General features: G+C 40.1%; 1 protein-coding gene and 1 long non-coding RNA gene across 3 annotated transcripts in view; one reads left to right on the top strand and one right to left on the bottom strand.

Annotated features, from left to right (window-relative positions):
* The window catches only part of RNF150 (ring finger protein 150), a 131,711-nt gene that overhangs the window by 52,076 nt on the left and 57,562 nt on the right, over positions 1 to 22,073 (top strand). For both annotated transcript variants that reach the window (XM_068942122.1, XM_068942121.1), the window contains exon 2: positions 20,957 to 21,207. In XM_068942122.1, the coding sequence (XP_068798223.1) occupies positions 20,957 to 21,207 (251 nt within the window). The remainder of the gene's footprint in view (positions 1 to 20,956; positions 21,208 to 22,073) is intronic.
* On the bottom strand, positions 1,405 to 13,819 carry LOC138067177 (uncharacterized). Its single transcript, XR_011140944.1, has 3 exons — positions 13,003 to 13,819; positions 10,988 to 11,136; positions 1,405 to 8,564 (listed from the first exon to the last, which is right to left on the bottom strand). It is a non-coding gene; the product is annotated as an uncharacterized lncRNA (long non-coding RNA).

The raw sequence follows: 22,073 nt of genomic DNA, 5'->3' as shown, positions 1-22,073 counted from the left end.
CCATGGAAATGACTTTCCATCATTTGGCCCAGATGTTTTCTTTTTCCACGACGAAATCTGAGATGGAAATAACCCAAGCAAAACCCACTAGATGCAGATCTTCAATGCGGTAGCTGAACTGCTTGGTTTTTTTTTTTTTTAGGGGGGCCTAGTGCACATTAGTATTTGGTAGCGCAGTTGGTCAAGCATTACATGGTGGTTGTCACACGCTTGGACAGGCCTACAGCCTCCTATCAGAAACATGACTGGGTAGGCCCTGGGTTGACTACTTTGTCCAGTTTCATGGGGTTTGATTAAAGTTGGCTTTCATTTATCTTTTTGAGAGAACTACTGTCAAGTCTGCTTGATATAGGAGAACTGACTTAGATGCTGCTCACAGTTTTCTCTGTTAGAAGAAATTCTGAAGAAATTAGACCAAGAGTGAACTACAGGGTGCCTTAAATTTTTGCATTCAGTTTTGTCTGTTTCTGGATAGCCGTGAACCTCCACATATGCTAGGAATGAAAAAATGATGGACTGGCATAGATTTCAAACCCCGAGGTCAGTGTGGCTGACTGAGATAATTGCCTAGTGACCTCCCTTTGGATCCTTGGCAAAGCCTGTCTTTTCAACATCGTGCACTTCTGCTCTGACCTTTGATTAAGGATAATAAAAAATATTCCACTCTCAGTCTTTTTCTCACTCCTTGAAAACAAAGAGGTTGTTGCCTAGGGTGGTCATTCTTCCTAAAGGGCTTTCTGTAACCTCTTTTCAAATAAGTTCATACTTAGATGAACAGCCTTGTGGTTAGGGGCAGCCTTTGATGTGTGGGGAAATGAGTTCCTCAGTGTCCCACAGATTTTATTTAATAAAACTGGATGGATTGCATGGGAGGGGATTTATCTTTTTTTCTTTTAACCAGCATTGTCTGAAGGTGAGGTCACTAATCCTGACTGAATGAGTCAGGTGGTCCCCATTTATTGTTAATTAAGATAATCAGGTATCTGCAGAGGATGAATAACTTATCTTTTTTGACTGTAGGAAGAGCCTTGAGATAGCTAACTTGTTAGCAACCGAATTGAGGTGACATTACTTCCATCTCGTGATTTGAAATTCAACAACTAGTTGATTTTAATGGGAGCACACCTAGGCATCCTTTTATTTCAGTTCCTGGGCACTTATTCAGCCAAACTGAGCTATCCTATATTTAGACTATTAGGTTTAACCTGTCTGTGTTTTTTCTTCTCTCTCCTCTAAGGGTTAAATCACCATACCCAGGTTTCGAGATGAAACTCTCAAACAACTTCTGATCTACAGAAACGTCTCAGGCGGAATGCATTGTTTATATTACTTTTTCTTTCTTTTTTTTTTTTTGGGGGGGGGGGGCAAGTGCATATCCACTAAATATTTTTAGGAGCTACCATGATGCCTGTAAGTGCTGCAAACTAGTAACTGAGAGAATCGTATAAAAATAGCATTGGAAAGAACCTCAAAAAGTCATTTAGGACATCACTTCAAGGCAGAAGCAACTATAACTCCTTTGTTCTAATAGGGCACAAAAGTTTGGTTCATGTCTTTATTAAAATGAATGTTCTTACTGGTATTCATTCTATACCGGCATAAACATTTTTTACAACACTCCAAGATTTTAAAATGCATGTCTTTTAGTAAGTTAGGTGCGTTTTACTTTGTTTCATTTGCAGATGGGACAAACGCTTTCAGAGATTGCTGCATCCTCTGTGGCACAGGACTCCATCTTACGTTGTTGTCAGTAACCTGACAATACTTCATATAGCAAAACAGTAGTTCATCAGTAGGGAGAAACGAAAGTCTAAAAGGATTCACTAACAAATCTGAAGTCTTCATCGATATGTTTTGTTGGTATCTTGACTCTGTATTGGAAGAACATTGTTACAAAGTCTGGATGAGAGAAGATTTCATTCTATTTTCAATCTTTTTTGTACTTTCTGTTTTGGTTTCTGGAAGTGGCTGCCCAGGTCTAAATGTCTGGAGTGTATTTTTGGAGTAGAAGGTCTGTGTTTGTTGACTTTCAAAGTCCCAACCTCTGAACTCACCTTCTGGGGGAAACTTTACTTAAATTGTAGCTTCACATGAGGTCTGTTGCTTCTTGCCTAAATTCCTTCAAAACCTCTGGTATTTCTCTCTCTTATTTCTGAAGTTCTTTCATTTCTTGTCTTAAATAGTACTGAATTTGCTGAATTGCTGCCCTTGAATTGCTTCAAGACTGGGTGAATGGAAACAAAAAGAGAAGTGAGAAGAAATTCATTCAGATTTGACTTTAAGCAAGGGCATTTTGAGGGACTACCGTAAATATCACAAACCTCCAAACAGTTACAAGAATTATGAAACTGATGTGCTACATTAAAACCATTCTGAATGTAAGCAAAATCAGAAATATTAGCAGGCTAGATGGTGGGATAACAGTGCTGCTGTCCCATGGCACAGAGATATAAACACGGAAGAACAAAGGCGGCAGCATTATTATTGTGAAATATGTATATAGTACAATAACTTTGCATTACAAAAATAAATACATATACGTGCATTGTCCAAATTATCATCCTTTAGAAATCTGGGCTCTCAGGAATTCGGTTTTCCTTTCTGTGAACTTAGGCACCTGAGCCAGGCAGAGCTTCAATGGGAAAGACACTGCACATCCTTGTTTTCTGCTGCTCACTCTTTACATCATTGCTTACATCAGTGTTACCAAATCAGTTCTGCCTACCTTGCATTCACTCTGTGTTCATGCAAGTCATTTTGCGAGGTGCATAATGTTGTCATAGAAGCCATGGAACCATATTTTTTAGATTTTTTTCTTTAGCTGTCCGAATAATGCTGGTGTTTATGCTAGTCCCAGAAGATTATTGCAGAACTTTGTAGTACGTTTCCAAACTAGTTACAGAAGAAACATTTACATTCTTCTATAATCTTTTATCTTTTCAAGTACTTGTTAAGGATGAGGCCTTCCCTTTATATAATGGTGATTCTTCTAATGTAACCAGGCCAATCTCTGAGTAGTAGATGAGAGTGATACATTAGTTACCTGATTAGTCCAGACTATGTCCTTTTAGGGGAGGAAATGGAGTTTTATTTATTTTGTTTCTAGCCTTTGCTCAGTAATAGTCTTGAGAGCCTCTGAATAAAGATAATTTCACTAGAAATGTACTGAAACTGTTTGCAAAGAGAAATGCCTGAAACAATTTTGTTTGCTGATATTTTCACTGAAGAAGATTACTCTAACCACCCTGAAGTTATAAATAGCATTTTTAAGAAACACGAGATTTTCTTCCTCTTAATGTAGTATATACCAACAGAAGCATTCAGTTGTGTATGTATCCTAGCGCAGTCAGATATATATCTCAGCTTGAACTGTTTGTTTTCCTAAGTCTGTATTTCCAGTGAGCATGCTTGAAAGGTTAAGAAGCATTGCATACAAGCATGAGGAAGATGAATTCCTTTGTATTGTTCAGTCATGAGATGCATACACCATTATAGGATTTGATAGCAGTGATATAAAAATAATGGTATCTTTAAAGAAAAAAAAGAGACGGTATGTCTGAAAGGTGCATCAGAGCTATAATACTTTTTTTTTGCATCATGCCCACAGATGTTTGACAGTGGAAAAAAAGATACACTGAGTAGATGAAGAGGGATTTCTTTATCTGGAATGGGAAAGTTCTTCAGTAATTATAACTCCTTTTAAGTAACTTTTTGAAATCTTTGAAATAAGATTGCAGAGTTGTTTTAGGCAGGATATATATCTGGCAGTGATTCATTCAGACACTGCATTTAATATGGCATTTCATGAAGTCTGCAGTTCTACTTTGCTGACAAGGACAACCCTTAAAATGCTGGGACATACTGTAGCATTTTAAGCAAATGTTTTGCTCTTAAACCTGCCAGGACATTTGGGGCCCTGTTCCCTTTCTCCAGGATGTCTGTAACTTCTGTACAAGTCAGTGGGAATTGCTCACATCCTGTGCTGAGAAAATAAGGCCTGTGAGCCAATATTTTAAAACCTGTTGTCTGAAGAGCAGTGTGTAAATTAAAATATATAGCTTTTTCAGTGGTGGTAGGTGCCTTTTCTTCTCTTCAGTGTACCTCAGTGGCAAATTGGACCCTGCTTAGGCATTTGTAGATTTAAATCTTCTAAGCTGCATAAATTGGATGTTTGGCCTTACATAATAGATGTCCAGTTCTGCATCATTTTAAGCTAATGGGAGATTTAACTTTGATTTGATTGAGGGCAGAACTAGCCTTATAGAGAAAAGGCACATCACTTCCAAATGGAAATGCATACCTTTCCTTACTGGTTGCAATGTAGGAAAATAGTGTTTATAAGATGTTTGCTTTTCATATATTACAAATGGACTTTTGATATATTTATATTATTATTCTGTCATATCAAGGTATGCATTATAAAGATTTTTAAAAGAAGCTATGTATCAAAGCTCCACATAAATTTAATAAGCATAAGCTCCTAGAGCATAATTGTTTCTTTATATTGCATTAGAAAGCATTCCAAAGACCTTCTACACGTGAAATCGCAAGAGATAAACATTGTGCCTCTGTAGAAATATAAATATTTTTCTCTGAGGCATTTAAGCTTTCACATGTTGTTGAGGGTTGTTTTTCTTTTTTCTTCTATGAGAAGGCCTGCATATTCAAAACATTTTCATGCTTCATGTGTAGTTTTAGCTAAGAATGGGTGTATCTTGTGGAGCCTGAGGTCTGGCTAACACTGCCAACTATTTCTAGGTTCACACGGTTCATTCGTCTAGTTCAAGCCTGAAAAAACAGTTTTCCTATATTTCACTTGTGGAGTTTTTCCTCTTTTCAGTTTGTTTTTATTAGTTTTGTTTCTTGTTTTAAATGACGATTTCTGTTCTCTGCTTGGAGTTGGAATATCACCTTATGAAAGACTGTGTGGGTGTTTTGTAACATGCAGCTAGTAGTGCCTCTCTCATCTTGCTCTCACAGTCAAAGAGGAGCAGCTCTATAATAAATATGAAGGAATTCTTTAGTGAAACTGTTGGATTTGAACAACAACGTCTGGTGATCTTTAATTCCTGTCAAATAGTCTCATCTTGACACTCAGTAAATTTCAGTAAACTTGGATTTACTTCAAATCCAAATGCAAAGGGGAGTTACAGTTGCTATGGCAGGTATCAGCGACTATACTAAATAAACACACACGCGCACACGTCTGTGCCGAACACTCATCATCCATGTGGAAGGAAAACCAGTAATGTTCATATTTTGTCAAACTTTGATCTTATTAAAGCTGAATGTGTTTGAAATTAGACCAGATAAGTTTAGCACCCGTAAGTTTCAAAGCTTTTGGAAAGTTGGGGTGTACGTTTAACAAATGGTAGTATGATTTTTAGATTTTTCTAATCTGACCTACCTACCACAGATAGGCAAGTTTCAATCAGTTTCTCCTATACTAGTTGAATAGGTTATGCAGCTCAAAGCACGTGCTCCAACAACAACAACAACAATCTATCTTGAAGTTAGGCATTAAGGGGTGAAGAACCTATCACTGACCGCAATCCTCTGTTCCCATGTTTAATCCCCTCACCATTTAAAAATTTGTGCTTTATTTCTGATTTGAAAAGTCTACCTTAAGATTCCCGCTATTGATTCGTGTTAGGCCGTTTTCCAAGTAGACAAATGCCATCTTATTAAACTTTATTTTTTCTCAACAAGAGCATGTATACGTTGTAATCAAGTCGCCTCTTGGTCCTGTTTTCAATAAACTCAACTGTCAGCATTCTTCAGGTCTCCCTAAGATGTTTTCTCTGCAGCTGTGAACAGTTGCATTACTCTTATGTTACTCTTTGCTTCTGCTCACTATTTCCTGTTTATAAATCCCAGGATCCTATTAGCTTTTTTGCCACAAGGTTACCCTTGACCTTCATCTTGATGTGGTGTTTTTTGGTTCGTTTGGCTCGCCTGCCGGAAAAACGGCTTTCCAGGTTCCAGGCTCGCACTCTCTCTCTCTCTCTCTTTTTTTTCTATTTCTTTTTTCTTTCTTTCTTTTTTCCCTTCTTTTTTTTTCATAGTTTGGCTTATTAGCTTCTAAAAACAAGGTCTTGCTTATAGCTATGGATCTAGATATTAGGAAATGTGTGTTGTCTCAGTGAGTCCCAGTCATGAGATGATCTGTGGCAACTTTCCTCCACCACTTGGTCTGCTTCATTACTCTGTTTCATATAAGAAACAGGCTCTGTTGTGATATGAGATTGGGCTGGGTTTTTCTCAGGAACCTTATGAGGCATTTATTGGGAGTTACATGAAGTAAATGTAAGAACTGCTGCATCAACAGATGTTCTTATTCTGCATTGTAAATCATTAATGAGTAGGATTGCTCTTTAGTGGAGACAGAAGGTGTGACTTGAGGACTAGAGTGTGGGTGAGTCAGGCGAGCAGGGCTGTGCTCCTAGCTCTGCGATCAATTTTCTTTGTGACTTTGGACACCTTGCCCCTCTCTCAGCTGCTGTTTACCCAGGACGTTACAGCCACTGTAAAAGACCATGGTGTTGCCATTACAGAGAATAACATCCACCCATTCCATGGGGTCAGAATCGAACATTTCTAGATGGAATAAAATGCAGAAAAGTGGAATGATGGACTAACAGGTTTACTTCATCTCACCACTGTACTGCGAAAGACGGGTGTAGAGGGAGCTCAGCAGCCATGGTGTTGATAGAGAATGTTAGCTGCTGCCATAGCTGCTTTCACTATGTGAATCACTGCTCACATTGGTTAACTACTTAGACTGTCTAGAAGCAGACAAGGTTAAAGCAGCCCTACAGCAGACTACAGAGGTGACAGTTGAATCCGTCCATCGGAGGAATATTAGCAACACTAAGATAGCTCAGTTGAGGGGGGAAACGCCCAAAAGAAAGAAAAAGTCTATTAAAGTTTAAAACAACAACAGCAACAAAACCCAGCATTTTTAGGTGGCTTGTCCTCAATTATGTCTCTATTCCTCTTATTCTGTCTTTCTTATAGGGTAAACCAAAATGTTGCTGAATTTTGTCTTTAGAAAACCCTTACACCATAGTTAAAAATGGAGTTTGTTGCTTGCCAGACATTTTCTGTGATGTATGGAGAGGACCTGGAAGCTTTATTTTGCTCTAGGAGCTCTTACGTGCTCTTAAGTTATGTTCTTAAAAATGATATTAATGTGGTTTGCACTGGTATAGGCAATTTACCTATATCAATTATAAATCTAATTTTAGTTAAGCTTATGCCTGTTGATGGCATAGGAAAGATCTAGCTTTCATCTTCTGCCTGTTTTATTTTCTTTTTACATTAGACATTTTAAGTGTTGTTTACCCTAAGGGATTGTATGGACAGCTGGAGAATTGAAAACTAATGATATTAGAGAGACTGATGAAGTAAAACTTGATTCCTTAAGAAAGGAGGTGAATTTTATTCAGTCTGAAAAATATATTTTTGCCCTGATTCTTGTCTTATTTTTTCTAGTTTTTACCTCATTTCAGTATATGGGACAGATCCCGTTTTAAGTAGCTTTTAACAATACCACCTGAAAATGAAGGTGCAAACATTAAGCAATGCTATCCCTTTCCTAAGGATGGAAAGTTTCCATGATAAGGCTCTTGAGGAAACAACGATCTCTTCAGAAAAAACAAGGCAGACTGTATATTCCTGTGCATTTCTGAGGTAAAATGAAGTAAACCACATCCTTCTCTATTTTGAGGTGTTTGCTTGATTTCCGTTTATTTAATTCAAGAAGCCATGTGTATTCATGTCTTTCTAACCTTTGCAGATCATAAACAGAGGCTATAAATGTTCCCTTATAATTGGTTTGTGGCCTTGACAAGGCTGGGGGCAATCGAGAAACCTGGAATTGAGATGGATGAAATTTCAAAGAGAAGCAGTTGATGTTGTTGCTGCATGTTTCTCCCTCCCTTCCTTTCCCTTGTCTTCTTGTCTTTGGCACGCAGAGGGTGACTGATTTCCTGCTACCCACAGACCCGGAAGACACTCAGTGCCATGCGAGTGCAATGCTGGGGTGGGGGCTTATAACTGGCTCCTTGAAGCCCTTTCTCAGTTGCGCTCCTTCAGGGGACTAAGGACCTTGGGTTCCCAGTTTCAGCTTCGTCTTTCCCTTCCTTAACCTAGCCAGTCCTGCTCTAGTGATGCCATGGTAGGAGTTTGTCATTAGTACAGGGTAGAAGGAAAAGCTTCCCACATCACAATATTGTCATATGCTCTAGGGGTTTTTTAAACTTCTGTCCAGTCTTCAGGAGATCTGATAGGAAAAGTCAACAATACACTAGTTGCCACTTAAGCAGTACAAGATAGCTGATGGGCTGGAAAGTGTCTGAGGCCACAGCAACACGGTGAGCTGTTGAGACAGTATAGCACAGCACGGTATAGGTGAGGAGGCTTGCCTTTCTATACTGCGCAGCTTGTGGCTTCTGGGGTCTTGCCTGTTGTGCCTCCCACGCGCATGGGAGTTGCTCTCAGTATGGTTCCTTGGCAGGCCAGATGTGATATTGTTGCTGGACCCACAACAGTGTATATTTTTCCTAGAGATGGGAAGGAATACAGGGAAGGGTTACTTGAACCGGATGCCTACAGCGACAAATGAGAAATACGAACATATCAGTATGGTTTTTTGGATTTTTCTGAATGATTTTGTTATCACCAGTTCACAACAAATGGAGCTAATTCTACATGAAAGCTAGACTGCCACTTTTGCGGAAGGTACAGAAACTTGTGGCATCAGTCATCCCTGTTACGCTAATGTGAAGAGGCAAAGATGGTTCAGACTTGTGCCTAGAATTTACACTAAGCATAATGATTGAAGACTTTTTCTTCCCTAGAGAGTTTGTCTTTAAGATGGTAGCAATTACATAAAGTTATGGCAAACACACTACTATTAATCAAACCTATCCATCCCCTATATGGAAAAGTATGTTCAAAGGTATGGAACGGCTTCCATATGAGGAGCAACTGGGTAAGTCAGGGCTTAGTCAGCTTGGAAAAGAGATGACTTAGGACCCATATTGTAGAGATTTACAGAACTTCAATTCCCATAAAAATCCAATGGCGTGGAGGGGCGTTCAGCAGTTTCTGGAGAGTGTGCCAATGTATCAGTGATGCTCTGCCTGAGATCTGGCTTATTTGTCCTTTTGTTTCATTTTTACCATCCATTTTCACCTCTTCTTTCTTTTGCTCTATTTTCCCTCACTGTTCTCATCAGTTATTTTTAATCCCCCTACATGGAGTGATAAAAGCAGTGTTTTTACACCTCTGGGGAAGTTTTCTCTAGGTAAGAAGAGCAGAAACCCCCTGAAGCAATTTTAACAAGTTCTAGGATTGCTGCTTTGAACCTGCTTCTTGCCCAGCTATTTGGGGGTCACTTGAACTGGAGCACATACAGCAGTGATGCTCAAAACCAAACCAAATGGATTATGTTGTTTTCTAGCTCTTTACTCCTTCAGTCATCAATGCTTTGTAAGTAACAAACAACTCCGGCCCACGTGGAGTCGCCAGTTACGTAGTATGTGGCTTCAATCCGAGTTTTGTTAACCTCTTGTTTTTTTTAATTTTTTGTATTGAACTTGTAGACCAGGGTGTCTGAGGGCTGCTTTTGTGAAGTTTCGTCTTCTCCATTATAGTCCTCTGGGGGAAAACGGATGCACTGTGAAGATGCTTTGGCTGGCAGATTTGAGAGTGCAGACAGAGGATGTGCACAGTCGTGCCTCTCTCAGCAGCAGACAACGGCGCCACGTCCCCCTTCCTCCAGTCTGTGGCCTAACTTTGGCCTTTCAGGGAACCTTTGAAAGAGGGGAAAGAGGGGCTCACAGGGAAGCTAAGGCAGACTGGAGTTGGCGCTGCGTAATAGTCCTAGTGTTGATAGAGAAGAGCTTCAGCAGAAACTCTGCTGACTGCCTGGGTGCCCTGCCCAAGGGAGGAGATGCTGGGAGAGATGGGCAGGGTGCAAGAGAAGGGCAGGAGAAAACTAGGGTCAGGGCAGCATGGGTTCCTGACAGTCTGCAGCAGCAGCAGCGGCCTTTGGGGGCCTGAATGCTGGAATAGCTTTGAAGCTACTCTTATTTGTGCTGGGAACTGGTTTAGTCCAAGTCATGGGGACTGGCAGTGAGAACAGGTGACTGAAAAAAAACTCATCTGGTCCCCATCTGTTTCCTATAATGAAGAGTTTTCAGCAAGACTTTTAGATGAAGTCTCTTGGGTTTGAGGGGTATTTTCTGCTCTGTTTAAAAGTGTTCAAAATACCATTTTCAAAATCAGGTATTTTAGTTAAAATGAGATTTTTTTATACATCTCTCTCTCTCTCTCTCTCTCTCTCTTTTTCTTTTTGTAGTGGCTTAGAAAGTTCCTAATGATATTTTACTCTCTAGGGCCAAATATTGTTTATTTTGCATATACCTCTAATATTTTTTAATATCTTCTTTGACTTTATAAATAAATGATCAGGATTTGTTACTACATCAAGAAATCGTTGATTTCTGTCTCTAAATGTAGATGAAAAGCTGTTATTAATCTGCATAATAATGGCTACATATTTTTCTGTGGATCATCTCATGTTTATTTCCTAATGTTGACTGTGTTCTCAATATTATTTGTTCATAAAGTTCATAATAAGTTGCAAAATGCAAACAGAAATGTGACTATTAGCAGGGCTTAATTCCGTGTAGGTTATCTAATTATGCAAATAGCAGTTCCAGTTATTTCCAGTGCTGATTATTTGATTTCCTTGTTTTATCTCTGAATTTTCTGTGGATCTTTGCACACCTATGGATGGCGTTTTTGCCAAACGTGCTCATATGTTGTCAAGCTTTGGGAATGAGGTTTGGAAGGGGTATTCCAGATCAGTAGGACAGTTAGCCATGTTAGAGGTAGCTGGCCCTAGTATTTGCAGTGAGAGGCTGTGGTTCTGGCTAGGTTTCCCTACCACGCTTCTCTCCTGGCTGCTGGCACTTACCCTGTGCAATATGTAGTGGGGGCAGTCACAAACAGCAAGGGGTGCAGTCCTCCTCAGTTGTTTGAGTGCAATCTGGCGACCACGTTTTTCTCCTGTATTCCGTTCAAGTGTCCTGATTCCCCTAAACATTGGCTTCCTTGGGGAGGTATCTGTAGTTTGAAGGGAGGAGGGTTTAAAATGGGGGTATGGAGACCAACTCAGCATTTCATGTTCCCAGGCAGAGACAGGATAACAGCAGCCTCTCCAGGAAGTGTCTCCCAGCTCTTGGAGGAGAGGCAGAGGAATTGACACCTCAGGCAGGCCTATCCTGAATGCTGGCCCTGCTTTGACTGCTTGTTGTCCGAAGGAAACGTGCAGCTCCAGCTATTCTGCATGTTCATCCTTCCTTTCTTGAGGAGTAAGGGGGTGCTGCTGGCTGTTGGGGACATGACTAGGAATTAGATGTTCTGCCCTTACCTTCAGTGTACCTTTGTCAAGTTGTTCAATGCATTTGCCCTAATTTCCCCTTTTATAAGTGGAAATATATTTATACCAATTCTAAGAGCACCAGGCACGCTAGTTTGTATTTGCATAGTACTCTACCATGACTACTTAAGATGCTATTTAAGACATATTTTCTTTTGGCGTAATTCCACTGAAGATAGCAAAGCAGCTCTTGCTTAGTGGGTGTGTTTTGCCACGACTCTGTAAAGATTGTATTTTACTAATAAATTATCCCTGCAGCATATTTCACTAGGAGTTGGAGCATATTCTAGCTGTAAGGCCTGCATGAAGGATTCTGTCTGGCCACCTTGTAAGTGGAAAAAAACCTATTAAGCATTGCAGTGTCATAGAATTTAAATTCTAGAATAGAGAATTTATAGCAAGTGGGCTGTGTCATTAAAGGTGCATACTATTTAGAAAACAAGGGAGATTTCTAGAGAGATCTTCAGTATAAATAATCTGCGGTTATAATGAAGTACTTTCCTGGCTATGATAACAAAGGCTAGAAAGTTATTCCTTGGGTTGGGTTGGGGTCTGAGGAAACCTTTCAGAGAAGTGCCCATTTTCTGTAGTTGAGTTGTAATAAATAACAACAGGTTGGTTCATTAGCATTGGTTAGTTCAGCAGACTGATGAACTGACAGTATGGGAAGGAAGCCCAGGGAAAATGCAACTGTTCAGCTGAGTTTGGGTTTGTAAGTTTTGTAGCGTTTGGGTTTTTTTTTTTTTTTCCGTTTTTCCTTTGCTGCAGTTTCTGCATACAATTAGAGGAAGTCAATATATTCTGAGCTCTTACAGCCTTGGCAAGATCAACATTGATTACAAAAACATGAACAGAAATTTCTTTGTCCCTGAACAGTAATAAACAGTGGCTGAGACTCCTTTTCACTGGAAAGATCACAGCCAGAAGCATCTCGCCTCTGCCTGGTTTTAGCACTGAAAGAAATTAACTGATTGCAGCTCTGTTGGAGGTTATTTGTTGTGCACTTAATGGCCAAATAGAAAACTTTCATATCAGTTACTTAAAATACTGCAACCAGTCATTAATATCAATTGAGCTCTTTTCTTTACGGGTCACTTAATTATCCTATTCATGCTTCTGCAACCAAAAATAATTCATGGCGGTAAGATTCTCTGAAAAGAAATGAATCATTTGCGCAGAAGATTTTCCTCCTTTTAAAAATGAGGAAGAGGAATTGTTTGAAGGAAGAGGTATCACCCATCTCTCCAGTGGTTGCTGCATTTGCCATATAAGGAAACCTGATTTACAGTTAAATATTTTGGAAGATGGGCAAGGGACCAAGCAGAGTGCTAACGCTGCCAAGGAGAAACAGGAAATGAGAGAGAGGATGAGTTAAAGGAGACATCTCTCTGCTTTTAAACAGAGAGAAGGAAAATGAAGTGGAAATGGAGGGGGTGGGGAGGGAGAAAAGAAGCGGAAGCAGCTACATCATTACAGAGCAAGGGCTCTAGAGTAAAAAAATATATATAATATAATAATGCTAAAAATACATGTTCTGATAGCTTCAATACCTTGATATGCTCAAAAATGGGGTTACGTGCTACCTTCTACGCTGGCTTTGCTTCTGGCCTTCCCCTGCTTTTTCCTTTCAGGTTATGCACCCAGGAAGTGGGGTAGCTCTGCCTTCCTGGTGTCGCAGTTTTAGCAGTGGGGAGAGAGAATGGTCACACTCCACTTTCCTTTCGCAGCTGGCAGCTGTCCTCGTCAGCCCAGGCCAGGTGCCAGAGCCAAGCGGGACTACCACGTGCGGGGATGGTGTGGGCAGGCAGCGTCTGCAGGCCCGAGGAAGTAAGGGAAGTCGTCTTGTACCCAGCAGGGGCTTGGCATCTGGCTCTGCAGCCTTCTCTCGCTGTAGGGTGGGATCCTTCCCAAAGCTCCACTGATCCCTTGCCCTAGAGGTTTAATAGTACTGCAGTGCTTCGTGACGCCTTGGTATTTTTTCTGGGATCAGTCCTGAGAATGAAAGTGGCAGGGCCCATCTGTTGCCCTGGCTCTGTAGGACCAAGGTTTGATGTTCAGTGTAGGACGTGATGAGGATGTGTCTCTCTAGGCTAGCAACTGCAATCTCCTGTGTTGCTACTGTGTCTCGTTTGCCTCTACTTCACTTTTGTGTTCCGATTCCAGTGCCAGCAGCAGAAGAGTGAAGGCCCATGTACCTGGTGTCCGGCTCCAGCCCGCTCGCATGCTTCCACTCCTAACATGTGTGCTCTTCTCCCCTGGAGCCTAGCCCTGACTGGGGCTTCAAAAAGTTATAGGTGCAGGCCGTTTCTGCCCCAATCCTTTCTTGTTTGTCACTGGCCGCAAAAACAGGTAGGCTTTATCCTCTCTAGCTCAGAGGGGCTGCTAGGCTTAACTGGACCTTTGACTTTGACCCTGCTACTTTCTCTGTCCATGATTTGACTTAATCTCTCATCTGTCCAGAGGGTGGTCCAACTTTCAGTTCCCAGTATAGTTTCAGTTCCCAGGAATATAAAAGCAAGTCTACAGGTTGAGACCAAAGGTCTATCTGGCGCAGTATCGTGTTTCTGATAAAGGCAAACAGTAGCTGCTTGGGCAAGAAGATAAGAACAGGGTGAGTATTTAGTCATACACCCCCAGAATTATTCTTTCAGCCTCCAGGAATTTGTGTTTGCCAGGTGTCTTTTGTATTTGGTAGCTCTTTGTTGTTGTAGAACTCAAAGATCCTGTCTTTTAACGCCTTATTTTTATATGTGAGGCCTTTCCCACATATTTTATAGCAGCTGTTTTTCTTTATGAGCCTTTGGTGGAGAACCTAACTGAACACCTTTGAAGAACGTGATCTTTAGTTGCCCATATCTCTTATGAAACCTCATTAGAAGTTGGTGTCCTTTGTCGTCCTCTGGCACAGCAACAGTTTTATGCAAGAGGTTGCAGATCACATTTTATAGTCATTTCACCTATGATATACGATGTATTGACTATGTATTACTGTTACTTGCTATATATTGCTGCTCTCTTTGCCAGTTTGTGGTACAGTCTCATTTGCAGGTATTTCAATTTGAGACCGATGCAGTGCATGTCCCATAAAGAATGGTACCTACAAGGAATCGTCCTTTTACCCAGTTTGGTATCTTACATATAGCACTTTACAGTTGGCCTACGCAGACTCCAGGACTATCTTTAAATGATATTATGCTGCTGCTTCTCTGGAATGGGAGAAACTCAGAAATCAGCTGTTGAAAAATATTACTTTGGTTGGCAAAAATATTTTTTGAGTTCACAAAGTTGTAATTTAAGCCTATGTTTATTTGTAAAAGGTAAATTTAAAAAACGGGGATCCTCTGATGTTCTGGCCAATTATAATTGTACCATAAAGTGTTAAGAATTTCATTTAACAGAACAGCTAAGATTGAACTCTGATTGGATGGTCTTAAAGACTTGGTACCCTTGTTGCACCTGTGAAAATATTGCAACAGAACAATTTGCATAGTATTAAAATTCGATTGAAATGCCATCTGATTAACCTATATACTATTTTCCACATAATTTAATTGTAAAGAAACCAAAAATGATTATAAAGTAACAATATATTATAATTATAAAGTAATTATAAAGTAATTTTCAAAGAGAAGAAAGTTTATAGGAAAAGGTAGAATCTTTTAATAGTCCAACAAACCATTCTTGGTTATATCCTTAGACAATCACAACTACAGCACCATCACCGTAGATTCATTTTCTGCACTACTGATTTTTCTACTGAGTTGCTGTCTGGAGAAAAAAGATACGGTTCTTTAAAACATAATGTCCATGCTGTGCTCCAATTTTGCTTTAAAAGGCTGCACATAATCCAGATCATGCCGTAAAAATCCATTCACACAGATACACACAGCAGCAGTGGCTTTGATAGGAACGAGATCACATGGTTGGCAATACAGTAAGCCCTTGTACAGAACAAGGGCTGCTGAGCTCGCGGGAAATGGAACCGCCAAATTGGCTCACGCAGCATAGGGTTGGCAGGCAGCCGTACCCACAGACCCAGGGTCTGAGCCCAGAGGAGGGGGCTCCAGAGCTGGGCATGTTCAGGTTGCGGAACTGTTCAGATCGCCATTTGTTTTGCTTTTTTTCAATAGTCGGTAGTTACTGAAATTGTTTCCTAAAAATGAAATTATTTCTTCAAGAGTAAAGAAAGAATTAGTTAGGTTCTTGCACCATTCTGTGAAGTTTCTATTCTTGGCTTCCAGCAAAGACCAGATACTGACCTGGACTGAACACTGTCTAATTTCATCAGGGCAACTTCTGCCCTCTAAATTGCTGCTGGAGTTTTTAGTTGCATGCTCTGCTAAAATCTGACAAAGAAATACTTTAGTGCCTGATTTTGATATACAACATAAGAAAAATCCGTATTTGTATCTTGATAGGAAGTCTTGGAGAAGACCTGTATACCTCCCAAATTGGAATTCTACTCAAATGATTCAATTAATTATTTCTCTAACTGAGTCCTGGCAGTTGCCAAGCATCAGGAATTAAATCTTCTCTTCTAAAATGTGTTAGAAATATATCATTTTTTAGAGCCTCAATCAAAAATTGACAAAACATTAAAGAAGCAGCCTGCTACTACTGGACCTGAATGCTAATTAGGAGAATAAAGGACCATTTTCATTGTCATCCCTGACACTCCTAGAAGCTCCCATAGGTTTGTCAGCCTGTGGCCAAGGTGGAAAATTTACATATATCTTCTGACTTCAGTTTTTCAGTGCTTGTTCTCTTTCTAAAGGAGGTAAAATGTGTTCATTTCTTGAGATATGAGTTGCAAAAGCTACTTTTATAGAACTGAAGCCCTTCTTCTCCCCTGTCACAAGTGTATACATTGTTGCACTTGAAATTTGCTGATTGGCATACAAAGCATCCAAGCTGAAGTGTATTTCCCCAGCCAAGTACTGGGGCGAGGAGGAAGATTTGGAGACCATCATCAGGGGGAGATCAAGTATTTTCTTAGCTGCACATCTTGCTACTGAAAATATTCTCTCTGACTATATTGCTCCTTCTCAACTCTGTCTTCCACCACCATATGCAGGTGGCAAAAGACAGCTGGAGCATGCTGTAGACTGACTATCTCCCCTCACTGTGCAGTTCCTCCTGTCTTCAGTCAGCAGCAAGATGGGACTCCTCCTCCTGCAGATTGGAGTGAGGAAGAGTTCGGTGTGATCCACATAGGAAGGTATAATGCCTGGGTGATTCGGTATATCAAGGCATATTAATTCCAGAGCAACTCTTTTGAAGTGAACAGAGCAGCCACATCTTGGTATGGCTGTTCTGACATTAACGGATTAGCCACAGGGTTGCCCATTTGTCCCAGTAGTCAGACGGTAGGCTGAGCCTACAGATATCTTTTCAGTATTGCCGCTGTCAAGCTAACAATGCCCGGGCCTCCTGAACACCCACCCATGCAATGTCAATGCAGTCCTGCATAGTACAATGATAGGCCTACTGCCAAAGCAGAATAGCTGCCTGAAGATGAGCAGATGTAGTTTTCTGCACCCAAAAAGTATTTCATTAACTGAATATGGTTCAGCAAATTAAAGTGACTTAAATCATCCGAAATGTCTACAAATTCTGCTTTACTTGTTTTGTTATTGGCACATAAAGAGAGAGCATTGATATGTTAAGCGTTCCCTAAGCCAAAGAAGAAAAAAATCCGTTCACTGCAGCCTGAATACCTTTGATTTATGAATCTCTGATTCATCCAGACAAAAATTCATGTCAAACTCTGCACTAATCTTGGCCAGAAAAACAAAAGAAATGTGTTGGGTAACGGAGTGCCGCCAAGCCTAGTTACCATTGTGGATTTGTGTACTGAAAGGCATCATAGGCACTTAACTCAGAAGGGAGGCATCTGTACGTATGAACAGATAGTTTTTTGGCCTGGTGAAACAAATATATGCTTGGATATAGAACTCTTCACATTGATGTCTGATTACTTTTCTCTATTCTTTTATTGGTAACAGTTTTCCTGTATTTTGGTATGCCCCATGTATTCTGCAATTGAGAAAACATAGACATTTTGTTATATAAGAAAGGAAAGGGGAATAAATTAATTTCTCATTTTTTCTCTTTTCTTCCCAGCATTGGGCATATTTGAGATCAAAAACTTAGCCTGGTGATTTGATCGATTAAATAGCGTTCTCTATAGTATGTCAGAGAAATGATAGTAAATCAAATGAAGCTTAAAAAAAAATCCTGATTAACATTTGTTGCCATTTGGGTTATTTTTTCCAAGAATGCTTCATTAAAAATGGTAATTTTTCTGAGGAAAAATAACTAGATAGCCTGCAATAAGTATTTCAGTAAATAAAAGCAGCTGTTTCCCTCTTGCAATAGCTATGTCTTCTGACTTGCCTTTCTAAACACAATTGTATTTATCGTATGTACTTGGCAATGTATTTACTCTAGAATCTTGTATTTTGCAAAGTACCTTAAAAGACTCTAGGTCAAAGGTTGGAGCAGAACATGCTGGCAGGGAGATGTAAAGAGGCAAGAACAGAGAAGGGACGTGTGTGTGGCTGCAGTCCTCTTCAAAACCACTCATGCATCCACCAAGAGCTGAAGACAGACAGTTGCGCTTGAGTTTGGTCAGAGAATACAGGTGATGAAAAACAGGGATGAGGTTAGACTTAAGCAGGAGATCACAATTTCTTTTCTCCCTCTTTCTCATTCCTGTAATACAGAAATACAAAGAAGATTGGGCATTTTTGTGGGGTGCAAAGGAGTAGTGTTAAGAATCCTTACTTTATTATTGCATAAATATGATTCACAGTTTGCAACATGTCATATCTGGCATATGTCCATTATATACAGTTCCCAAAAATATACTAAGCTATGTTTAGTTGAATAGCAGCATAATTAAACAGTTAAATACAATATATGTATTTTTCACAGTAATTTTTTTTCATCTCTCTCCCATTTGTATAGGCCTTCGGGCTACATCGTTCATGTTGCGTTCCAGATCATATTAAAGATAATGTTAGATGTCCATACTGGACAAGTGAGTGGGTCAAAATGATAGCTTTTGAGAGGAACTGATGAAATTCATCTCAGTATTTTTGTGCTGTGGGATTTTTCCCTTTGGGTTCTTTTTGGCAGTGTGTGAAAAGGCTGGTTGTATTTTCTTGTTCAGGGGGAATTCTAAGTTTTTTATTTTTCTTAAAGGAAAAAGAACAAAGGAAGGCATATGGAGAGCTCAAAAACATAAGCACTGCTCCAGACCGTTTGTCTTATTGACTAAAGGAAAATTACTGATATGGCACATGATCAGTGCCCTTCTCAGCCACGTGGAGACTTGGCAAACTCTCCTTAGGCTGTTAGCGTAATGTTTGAATTAGCCTTTGGTAATAAACAGGGATCAGAAGTGTTGCAAAGGTAGATTTATCTTGGCTGCTGAAGGTGGGCTCTTATTAGACAAAAAAAAGAGGGGGGGAATAGATGAAAGTGATTAATACTTTATGGAAAAATATCAATAGAAAGGTTAAGTTAACATCACAGATATCTAAAATTCTTTTGGCCTAGTCAAATCAGTGATTTTAGCAATTCATTGACTGGCTTATTCAAAATCAGCGAAATGTTATGATGCAAAGTCTCCTGAGAGGAAGAATGATGCAATTCCCAGTTGTGCTCCAAGACTTGAGAGAGAAGAGTTCAGATCCCAGCTTTGCAGCAGATTTCTTACGTGAGCAGAAACAGTCTGTCACAGCTATTTCAGTACTTCTGATTGATCCAAGCACCTAGCAGAATTTGAAGAAGCCTCCACCACGGATAGGATTTTCCACTGAATGCTCTGCATGTATCTGCTTTAGTAGATTTCAAATCCCAGTAGGCAGCTCTTGGAATCTTTAGGTATCTAAATACCTTTGAAAAACTGGTTTATACCTCTCAAAGGTTTGGGGAGGAGAAACATCTAAGCCAGACAGTGAGGACTGTGGGGCATGGTGCCGCTGTGATGAAGCTTGGATTAGATGTCATCCTGGATGGGGGTTCTGTTGGAAACATGAGGCTTCCTCTCACATCTGCATTTGCTGCCAGGCGATCCCATCCCCACCTTAGCTAATGTCCCAAAGCAGGCAGCATTCTGTCCTACTGCCACAGTCAAAATGTCCCCGCTTTCAGGCAGCCATGGATTTGACAGCCTGCTGGCCTGGTTTCTAGATGCGTCCGTGATTTCAGCTGAAATTCTGGAACACCCCAGCCTTATCTCTCTTACTTCACACACCTTGAGTTTGTACCTTTCTTTCTAAGTTCCAGTTTGTGATGAGCACGTTTCTAAATTAAAATATGCATTGTTTGTCTTTAGCAGCTTAGTACAATTCAGGATTTGACCATTGCAAAACATAGCTTTGGCCTGAAAATTGTCTAAACACCCATTTAGTGAGATGGAAGGACAGAATATCCCCAATATTAACCTATAAAGGAATGATAGTTTATTTATAAAGCCAGAGGTACTAGGAAAGACATCTAACAAGCTGCCTAATCCCAGATAATTTCAGACTGTGTTTGTCATGTACATAGGGCACATACAAGAAATGAAAATGGTATCAGCAGCTTGTAACGAAAGCCAAATGAAAAAGTATCTACATAGAGGAAAACTAATAGAGACTCAAGGAATGATAGATTGGTGAAGGGCCTGCTTTCATGGGGTTGTGGCTTCAGAAAGATTGACTGGACTTTAGGAAGTTCCTGCCCCATCTCGTTTGTGGACGCATCTTTTTTCCCACCTACACTGTGCCGATGCATATGGAGCCATGCTGTAAACTGTGTCCATTAGGTAATTTGGGCTGTAGTAACATTTTTGTGGAATAAAAAGGTGCTGCTGGTTTTTGTGAGTCTAGTTCCCAGCATGGCTTCCCAGACATTCATCTGGGCTCCAGCGAGAGGGGAGGCCTACAGTGACACTCAGACCAGAGCAAGCACAGTGTGAGCTAGGAACGTCTCTGTTGTCCCTGGAGCCTTGTCCCATCAGAGGGCTGAGGGGAGGGAAGGGGCATTTTGACACAGCCACACCTGAATCTCAGGTGGGATCTAGGATTGAAAGAATCTCTGGTTGGCATGAGTGGGTTTAGAGGGGCTTCTCCGGCAGACTCATCACCCTGTGCATATGAGATGTTGGAGGGAAGGATGCTGGCTACAGCATACCTGCATTTCTGCAGTGGTTGCATCAATATCCTCTAGATGTACCTCAATAGTACTGGAAAACTGTGTTTATGTCAACCCAGGAAGCATATTTCACTTATGTCACCAAGATTAGTGTACAGAAGCACGCTGTGTATGTAACTCATTCTAGCTGAAACCATCAACAAATTCATCAGATTTACCTCTCAGTGAAAACCAACAGAAAAAAAGGGGTACTTTTTATCGCAGTTTTGCCTTTTTTGCCATACCATGTCCTCTTGTCATTTTCTTACGTGGCAGTTGCCATTTTTATTTAAATTTTCTTCTCTCCCTCCTGAATGACAGGTCTAGAAGATGTTGTAGCAATAATGATTCCTGAACCCAAAGGAAAAGAGATAGTGAGCCTCTTGGAGAGGAATATTACTGTGATGATGTACATAACAATTGGAACACGCAACTTGCAGAAGTACGTCAGCCGTACCTCCGTGGTGTTCGTCTCTATCTCCTTCATTGTGTTGATGATCATCTCACTGGCGTGGCTGGTTTTCTATTACATTCAGCGATTCCGCTATGCAAATGCCAGAGACAGAAATCAGGTGAGCAGCACTCCAATGGGTGCTTATATTTCTGAAAGAATTTCCATAGGATTTAGATTTAAATAAGTTTTAAAGTAAAGTGTGGGGAAAATATCAATGTGTGACAAGAAAAAACAAGAAAGAGTGAAAAGAATGGGGATCTAGAAGTGCCAGTATGTGAGAAAAACCAAGACTTCTGGCAAGGTAGATGATATTCAGAAAAAAAGAAAAGAATGAATATGTAGTGTGTATATTATGCCTTTATTTCCCCATGCACAAGAAATTGCTGGAAAGATTATAATAGTTTTTAGCAAAAAGATTCCCATGGCACATATAGCCAAGTGACATAGAAATGTATATGAATTAATGACCTTAAGATCTAAATGACGACTACAAAATGGTAAGGTAAGTGAACGTATGTGTGTGAATCAAGGGTCCAACATAAGTGAACAGAGAAAAAAGAATAAGTGTTTTCATTATAAAGCTTCTCCTGAAGGGTCTTGGGTTTGAATGCCTTTACATTTGACAGTGATCACTAAACATGTAAGCGCTGTAGTGATAGCCACCAATATTATTAAGCTATTGCTTTTCTTTTCAACATCTTGTCCAAAACCCCTGAAAGGGATGTGAAACGTGTAGCACTGGACAGAAACCAACAGCATTGTGTGGAGGTGGGAAGTTTTGCAGAGGATCATAAGTTCTCATATCCTCTGGATTTGTAAAGCATCGTGCATCTTTACAGTAGTTCAGCAGTGATTAATAATAAATATGATGATAATAAATTTAATCTGTTCTTGACTGGATGCAACTACTTTAGCATCAGCAGAATTTCGAAGGTGAGGCTTCTGCATTTCATTCTAATGCTATGGTAGAGAATGTTATCTTCC

The sequence above is a fragment of the Struthio camelus genome, chromosome 4 (assembly GCF_040807025.1).
Source record: "Struthio camelus isolate bStrCam1 chromosome 4, bStrCam1.hap1, whole genome shotgun sequence".
Taxonomy (NCBI): Eukaryota; Metazoa; Chordata; class Aves; order Struthioniformes; family Struthionidae; genus Struthio; species Struthio camelus.
Note: the sequence above shows the minus strand (reverse complement) of the source record. Positions and strands in the feature narration are given on the sequence as shown.